The 9275-nt window shown below is 44.0% G+C and overlaps 1 protein-coding gene across 1 annotated transcript; it reads left to right on the top strand.

Moving 5' to 3' along the window:
• The first annotated feature begins 392 nt into the window (after window positions 1–392).
• Window positions 393–9173, top strand: xk (X-linked Kx blood group (McLeod syndrome)). Its single transcript, XM_053439504.1, has 3 exons — window positions 393–744; window positions 5565–5827; window positions 7100–9173. The coding sequence occupies exons 1-3, from the start codon at window positions 500–502 to the stop codon at window positions 8035–8037; spliced, it is 1446 nt and encodes a 481-aa protein (XP_053295479.1). The 5' UTR covers window positions 393–499; the 3' UTR covers window positions 8038–9173.
• Window positions 9174–9275: the final 102 nt, after the last annotated feature.

The raw sequence follows: 9275 nt of genomic DNA, 5'->3' as shown, positions 1-9275 counted from the left end.
TATGTTGTATTGTATCAACATCTACAAGTCCTATGTTCAGCTTCATCTTTGTTTTCATAATATCACATACAACAGTGACATGTGTTGGACAGAATAGAGGAAAAAACACCAAACAAACTAAATAAATAAAAATGTACAACTGATATCATTATATTACAATACATTCTATTTATTTCATACCAATAAATGACATGGGTATGAACACAGATCGTTATTATTATTTCCTCATTATTAAAAACTCCATTTAAAAATGAATTAGTAAACATGACGCTGCGGTGCGCACGGACGCCTCTGTCGCCCCCTGCAGTCTCTCGCCGGGACGACACCGGGCTGTGAAAACATCCAGCCTCCCTGCTGATGCTGCGGCGGCTTGTGCCCCCGAGTCCCCGCCGTCCAGTGTGGGCCTGAGAACGAGAGAGCGCGCTGTGGCTGCGGGATGGATGAACGGGCCCTGAGCGAAGCAGCGCGCCGCGTTCCCCAGATGGCGGAGTGAGCGAGGATGCGCCTCCCCAGTTCCATCTTTGTGTCGGTGTCCCTGTTCACGGCCGAGACCACGGCGGCTCTGTACCTGAGCTCCACGTACCGCTCCGCCGGAGACCAGATCTGGCAGGGGCTCACGCTCCTCTTCACGCTCCTACCGTCCGTGCTCGTCCAGCTGACCCTCACCTTCATCCACCGGGACCTGGGCAGGGACCGACCGCTCATCCTGTTGCTGCACATTCTGCAGTTCGGACCCATCGTCAGGTCAGTGGGGACTTGTTTATTTGTGTGTGTCTATAATGCCCCCCCCCCCATACACAGAAACACACACACACACACACACACACACACACACACACACACACACACACACACACACACACACACACACACACACACAAACATACACACAAACACACAGGGAACCACAGTGTTTTTCATCTACTCTGCACCAGGCCATGAAACCAGCGTCATTACGCACAGGTGTCGACTCCACGGATGGCTTCTCGCGTTAAAAACATGTCCGGCCTCTGCAATACATAAGCTGCTTACTGCCGCTGGGATCGAAGCGTTGCCCACATGCTGTTGTTTTCATTTGTTCTCGGGCCTTTTCGCCCCCCCCACCCCCCGAATGGCTGCACACGTGCCGGAACAATGAAAGCCTATCTGTGGCATCGGAATCAAACGCTGATCAATGCTCCCACTCCTCATTGATATGCTCCACATACAGTCTGCTCGGCCCCCACAGTCAGAGCTCTCTCTGCGGGATCTCCTCCATCTCCCTGTTTGATCATCTTCGTGGTGATCTCACAGGCCCGAGCTGGGGCTGATTTATTCATGAAATCACTCGGCATGAAGGCTGGAGCACATCCAGCGGCTGACACACATACATCAGTGTGGCTGCTGCGCTCGGATGTAGGGACCTTTTATAACATCTGCACCCAAGCGGAGCAGATGCCTAATAGGCCTGGTCTTTCCCTGGGTAAGCTCTGCCCTGGTCTGGCTGGACCGTCTGCTTCTGCTAAAGGAATCAGAGCCTAATCCTGCGGTCCACACAGATTCCAACATACAGCCAGCTCGAGATCTGACCACAGGAATCCCATGGGAACCAAGTCATCCCCTGGAACATGGAAACTAGAGTTAAAACTGTTGGCCCATTAAGAAATCCATGGATTGGATTGAAAGCACAGCAATCAGCAACTATTTAAATGATCTTTTCATTTTAATTTGTCAAACTAAGGATAAATATTTGATGATTTTAGTGTCTCAAAATGTCTTCTCTAACATTATAGTAAGCTGAATCTGTGGGTGTGGTTATTGGTCTTAGAAGCTTCTTGATCACATTAACTTTACATTTAATTATAATCATCAATCGAATCATTGAGAAAGCAGACTAATCAATCATTAGAATAATTGTTCATCGGGGCTCTAATGGAAACACATAATTACAGTTGAAATGACCATTGAGGAGCTTTACACACAAGTAATCAAAACAATCTGATGATAATCCACTAATGTTTTTTCTTTGGTATGTTAGTGTTTGTTGTGTGGCAGCAGGTTGCATTATGTTTTGTCAGGAGGTCAGTCAATTGATCAATTTAAAGAACACACACAAAAGGAATGAGAATACTTATAAATGAGAGGTAAACAGGCACTTTGTCAATTTGTATGTAGTTACAACAAAAGTAAAACAAATCGGAGGAGGAATTATTATCTGCCCATTTACCTTTTAATATATATATAACAGTTTGTATTGAGATCTGAATAATTATTAAAGTAATTCTTCATAGTCTATTAACCATTTGATCTGGTTCCAAAACGTCAAATGTTTAAGGTGCGCTGCTTTTCTCTGTGTTTTGTATCATTGTGGATTCAGCGTCTCTGGGGTTTGGACACAAAAAAGCAACTTGGAGACGTCGGTGTGGACCTCATCAAATTGTGTTGAACAGTCTTCAGACAAATAACAGTTAGGATTTTATTAATCAAGATGACAACCATCAGATCAATCTTGATAATGAAAAGAATTGTTAGTTGCAGCCATACACGCATCAGCTTGTGAGTATAAACATTCAACTTAGCCTTTGTTTTGTTTAATATAAACAGTATTTCCTTTGGTCGTCCAGTAGAGCGGACGTCTCACACAGCGTATGTTGATTCCCCCAGCTGTGGCCTCTGTGGACGTGACCCTGCCCCCCCCCCCCCCCCCGTTTCCCCCTCGAGTGTGCATTCGAACGATTATTTCTCGGACCTCCACGTCTTCCCTCGGTGAAGAGCTCAACCAGGAATAGCACATGTCACCGCTGGCGCCTTATCTCTGACAGCACAGCCACAGAGGGGAATGTCCGCACTTCCTCTTCTCGGTATCATCCGCCCAAAACAACATGTCGAATATCTCAGGCATGAGTTCTTTTAGTCTTGTGTCAAAGCAGGAATGACACTGTATGTTGTTGGGTTGAAAACTTCTATTTATTAGGTTTTAATCAGCAACTCTTAATGCTTCCCGGCTGTGCTCATAACCACAAGTGCAGTTTAATTAGCCTGTTGAGTGTTTTTCTCTTGGGAACAGCTTCACAAAAAAATTATTAAATGCTTTCCTGCAGCTTTAAACCACTAGAATTTGTCCTCAGCTGAGAAATGTGTTTCACCTATTGTTACCTCTTCTGGATGTTTGAGTTTCCTGGTTGATGACGTGAATGTACAAGCTTATTTTGTGCCATCACAACTAGTTTGTTATGTAAGAGGGGTGTCAAGTCAGGATCCATTCGTGCAATGGCCGAACAGTCTAATTTTGATAGTAGATGTATAATAAAAAAAAGGAAGTGGTCGGATAATGTAAATTATTTATTTGTTAATGGGGATCTGCCTTCCTCTTAATCTGCATCAAAATGTAATGGGTACTTGTCAGGCCCAGGGCTCAACCCTCCACCATGTTTGTTGGAAATTAGTTCTGTAGTTTTTGTGTAGTCCTGCCAACAAATAAAACAACAAACAGACCCGGGTGAAAACGTATCCATCTTGGTGGAGTTAACAATTGTTTATCAACAGTTTGTCGCTAACCGAGGTCGTGTTCAGTCAGTTTTCAGACCTTTGTCTCTGAAACAGCTGCTGCACTTTAAAATAAGTGAGACTGAACCAAAACTGTGAAGCTGCTGAGCTGAGAACACAAAAACAAGCCGTAAAATAAGATTATTTGTGTTTTTGTCACTTTGTGCGACTTCTAGTTATAATCAAATTTATTGCTTGAAAAAATATTGATTCTGCCGAGTGAAGATTATTTAATTTGATCAAACTCTGTCCGTTTTCAATAACCAAGCAAAACATCAGCACGTTCACTTAAAACTTACTGAACTCTCCGAGTGTGGGTCTGATATTTATCACTACATCCTTGAATGAGACTTTGGCATTTCTTTTAAACCTTCAGTGTGCGTGTGAGTCCGGTGATAATCAGTCCGACCGTCAGTTCCTCTGTGAATTAAACCTCCTGCCTGACTGGTTTTAAGTGCTTCTTTATCGACTCGGCGCCGCTTCGACCTCTGGCTCTTTGCCCACATCTGCATTTAAGATGTCAGCTGACGACTGTGACGCACTGTCTCCGACAGATCTTCTGCTATTCATAATAACAGAGACACATAGATATCAATTTGAGACCAGATTTTCCCACATCTTCTGTAATTTATCATTAAAAATAAACCTGATGGATTATTTATTTAAGCCTCGGAAAACACATTGAGGAATAAGACCCTCATTTACAATGGTGCCGAGGGTACAATGAACAGTTAATACATTGAGAAAATAAATAAATAAATAAGAAGTGAAATAAATATGCATATATACATACAGCAACACATGGGAAAAGGTCACAAGCAATCAACCCTGACGATTCAATAAAATACTATAAATTACTATACCTGATTGTTTATGGGGTATATGTTTATTGTTTGTGGGGTATATGACAATCGTTTGGCTGAAGCTGTACTGAAGGTTTTCTAAGTGCTTGAGTAAAATCTGCTTTCCTCCACCAACAGATATTTTTTCTGAAATCATTCCTCTTCTCTATTCGGGCCATGAGCAGATTCTGTTTCTCTAGTGACTCCAGTGTAAAAGAGATGCGGAATTTAATCCAGAACCGTAATTAAATGTTCTCTAAAGCTAATAAGAGGCCTCGCAGTCTGAGTTACAAAAAAATTAAGTGTAACACAATACTGCGTCTGTCCTCTCACTCAGCTGCAGCTCAAACATGCGAAGTCTACGATGGAGTTTCATACTGAAAGTCTGTCACTTTTGAGCCTATATAGTTTTGAAAGTTTCGGGATGTCGAAGTCAGAAACTTCATGTTCGGTCACATTAGAGCTGATTTAGAAAGGTGTAGCTTGTGTGAAGAATAATTCTATCAGTGTACAAGAGCATGAGTTGTTTTGAGAAAGTAGGAATCCACTCTTTAGGTCATACATTGTATTTCGTAGCGTCTCGGATGTGCCCAAGAAAACAATCGGTACAGTTTAGGATCTGGTTCCCCTGTAGTTCATGTTACCTTCACCAAGGAGGTTATGTTTTCATCTGCTGTTGTTTGTTGTTTGTCTGTTGCTTAGTAAGATAACGCAAAAAAACTACAAGATGGATTACCATGATCCTTCTTTGTGCAGATCTGGATCAGAAGGTGGATCCAGGATTTTTTTTTACATTTTCTTAAAAAATTGTGAGTTAGGGTGTTTTCCACATTTTCAGATTTCCATACTTCGGCAATGAGTGTGTACAATTTATTGGAGTTGATTCAAAATATATAAAATCTGAATGGCACATACAGTCCATGTGCCATTCAGATATAGCTGTGGTTTGTTAGTGGTGCAGCATCGGTTCCCAGGGAGATCTAGATAACACACTAATCTGACTGATAAACGTTCTAAACAAACTAAGCTAAACCACAGGCCCCTAAACATCCGCATGTTCACTCTGTCATTGATGTTGATGTTTGAATGTCATATTAAATCATTTTGTTTCTGTAATGTGTCTGCATTACATGAGTGTCTCTAAACGTCAGAGAGTCGGCCGCTCCTCATGCTCTCTGTTCTGCTGTTGCACTGCAGGTGTCTGGAGGCGTTCTGTATCTATGGCAGCGTGGGCCGAGTGGAGGAGCCATATGTCAGCATCACCAGGAAGAAGCAGATCCCCCGCGGGGGTCAGTCTGAGGAGGTGGAGCGGCAGGTGGGGCAGGCGGAGGGGAAACTGTTCACGCACCGAGCAGCCTTCGCCCGCACCTCTGTCATCCAGGCCTTTCTGGGATCGGCGCCCCAGCTCACCCTGCAGCTCTACATCTGCGTCCTGCAGCAGGGGGTGTCCATCGGTAGAGGTGAGGGGGGGGGGGGGGGGGACTCTGGACTCTTTGATTAGGCTTCAGTTCATCCTAATCAATTCTGCGTCCTGTATCTGATATTGGGGATTCTCTCATCAGATTGATTCAGATCAGGGGTCAGTCCGTGTGTGTGTGTGTGTGTGTGTGTGTGTGTGTGTGTTCGCCAGTGTTTCGGTCACTGAGATTACCTCAAGGGATCACACACCATCTGTTCTCTGCATTAGGGCCAAACACACGAGGTTATAAATACAGTGGGCCAGTTTAATGTTCTCTGCAGCTGCGGCTCTGACACTTTCTATTTCACGCCCACCGATTTAACGACCAGGAAGTGATGAACAAAAGCTTCAGGGCCTTGACGGGGTAGATTCGCAATTCGCCACGACTGTCTTAGAACCAGTCAGGTGTCCATATGTACTCTAAAGGTTTAATGTGTGACTTGTATGCATTAAACCGATAAGACGAGTTGAGATGTGTAGTTTAATCAACCCAAATGTCTCCAGAAATGTTCCATCCCTGAGAAATCTGTAAATTGAATCAAGGTAGGACTCCGTCAGTGTCGTCATATTCTCTTTCCACATGTGTCAGCTTTGTGTTTGCCAAAGTCTGTTTATTATAATGAGGGGAGGAGATCACAAAAACAACCTGGAAACCGTCAACAAGCTGCTATCTATTGTGTTCGATTGAGAGATGCCCCTTGTGACCGAAACTGACTGTTGTGCATTTAAAACATTGTTGGTTGCTGTAACCCCTCCTACCATTCACTGTAGAAGATTCCTTCATTGTGTGCCTTCAGTGCACGTGATGAAATCTATTTATCCTCATCCAGAGTTTGGCTGATGATAGAATTAGGCTACAGCTACAGCTCATCCAAAGTTACAGTATGTTAACTACTAAATTTCTTACCTTCTTACTTTTAACAAAGACAGGAGAACCAGATTTTGTGAAAATCCAAAACACAAAACATTTCCAATTTCTGTTGTGTAGTGTGTATGAATGTAGAAACTCTCAAACCTCAAACTGTTTTTAGTTCTGTTTTAGGTCACTCTCACTAAAGATGTGTTATTTTGAATAGGCATATTTCCTACTGTATATATGTATATCTTCTTGGCAGCTTTATTCTCTAAATTATTCGTATTTTCTAAAAGGTGCCAAACAATTTTCTTTCTTGCACAAAAAGAAACTGAACTCTCACTTCTGGAAAAGACTTGAACATGTGATTCTTTTCTTTAATTGATGTCGTCCTCGTATTTATCTGTCTGTCCCTGTCAGGCACACTGATGGTGATCTCCCTCCTGTCCATTGTGTACGGAGCACTGCGCTGCAACATCTTGGCCATTAAGATCAAATATGACGACTATGAAGTGGACATCCGGCCGATGGCGTATCTGTGCATCTTCATGTGGAGGAGCTTCGAGATCGCCACCCGTGTGGTGGTGCTGGTGCTGTTCAGCTCCGTGCTGCAGCTCTGGGTTCTGCCTGTGGTTACGCTCAACTTCCTTGTTTTCTTCTTCTACCCCTGGATCCTGTTCTGGCAGAGTCACTCGCCGTTCCCAGAGAATATAGAAAAGACTCTGACCAGGGTAGGAACCACCATCGTTCTTTGCATGCTCACCTTCCTCTACGCCGGCATCAACATGTTCTGCTGGTCGGCCGTGCAGGTGAAACTCAACGACCCCGACCTCATCAATAAATCCCAGAACTGGTATCGCATGGCCGTGTACTACATGCTGCGTTTTGTGGAGAACGCCTCGCTGCTTCTGCTGTGGTACATCTACAAAACAGACTTCTACAAGTTCATCTGCGCGCCGCTGCTGGTGCTGCAGCTGCTGGTCGCCTACGCCATGGCCATCTCCTTCATGCTGGTCTTCTACCAGTTCTGTCATCCGTGTCGGAGGCTCTTCACCTCCAACATGTCCCAGGGCCTGTGGGACTGCTCGGCACTTCTGTGTCTCATGTGCGACTCCACTTCACCGCAGAACAGGCCGATGGGAAAGGACGCCTTTGAGCCGCCGAGGGCCTCCACGGGCCAGGAGCCGGCCGATGATGGAGCCCACGACTCGGCCAGTGAGGCCACAGGCGACGCCCCTAATGACACAACGTATGACATGCTCGACGACACAGTCTGTGACATTCCCAATGAAATGGGCAGTAATGTGGGAGGCGGAATCAATGGCGACATCAGCCACAGTCTCACCTGCAATGCTTAGAGCATCACAATGTGTACGGTGCCATTCAGAGCATCCACTCTGACAGTTATCATACCCTCAGCTACCTTTTAAGTGCCACATGGATCCGCCTGTGAGTTGAGTTTATATTTTAAATCCTTCAAACTTAATCTCACACATCCCAACTGTGTTTTCTATCATAGTGGGTTTCTTCTACATGAAGCAAACGTGTCCTTAACTTGAGATCTGTCCTGGCTGCAAACATGCTTAGTGTTAATCTGTTAGAAAACAATACAGAGGTGGTGCTCGGCCATCTCATCACCCGACATCCTGACCGGTCATCCTGCAGCCTGTTACAAATACAAACCCATGGATGCCATTATTTTTCCTTAGGTTTGGAAACTTTATATGCTGCATTACTGATCACAAGGAGCCATGCATTTGAATTGATTGTATTTACTATGTCTTTGGCATGGAGGTGTGCATGTGTGGAGCCTCTGGGTGAGGTGCATTAGTCTCCCGGGGGGTGAGGGTCTGTTTTCAACAGTTGTATATCTCTCTGGACCTCCTGCTTGTTTTTGCGGCTGCAAGCAATCAGCTTTTTTACTCCTTGATAAGAGCTTTATCAGAACCACGTGCTGCTTCCTCTGTATTTGTGCTTGTCACTGAGACAAGAATCTCCACATTTTGCCGATTTTAAAGAGGCCGTTGAATCACCAAACACGTTACTGTGAAAGCACGCACATCTAAGTGTAATGTTTCCTGCACGTTTACAAAAAAAAGTGGCTTTGATTCAAACGCTGAGCAGCAAATGCTGTTGTGATGTAAAATGCTATAGTTGCGTCTGTATGTCTGTCGTCAGTTACAACATTAACACTGAGTGCACAAATCTGTAACACAGTATATTTCTTTTTTTCCACCTTTATGTATAGTTGAGGGAATGTCAGTGTTGTTTGACCTGGCACTCCCTTTTTGCATTGTATCTGCAGAGGAGCGACGACCTCGCCAATCACATGAATGCTCTTGACATTTGTACAAATAAGACGAGCAAGCCAAAAAGATAAATAACTTGTGAAACACATTCTGATACATTAACAAGACACAAGGCATTTCAAAGAGGATACTTCAAAAAGAAAAGAACAAAAAAATCTAATAAATTTATATATTTATATGTGAAAGTTGTGTGAACGGTTTTTTCTTCTTGGATGAGATGAGCTCACTCTTTATGATCCGATGCTGATCTCTAGTGGACAAAAGCCCAAACTGCACGTTACAAAAAA

The sequence above is a fragment of the Pleuronectes platessa genome, chromosome 14 (genome assembly GCF_947347685.1).
Source record: "Pleuronectes platessa chromosome 14, fPlePla1.1, whole genome shotgun sequence".
Taxonomy (NCBI): Eukaryota; Metazoa; Chordata; class Actinopteri; order Pleuronectiformes; family Pleuronectidae; genus Pleuronectes; species Pleuronectes platessa.
This window is presented reverse-complemented; position numbering and strand designations above follow the sequence as displayed.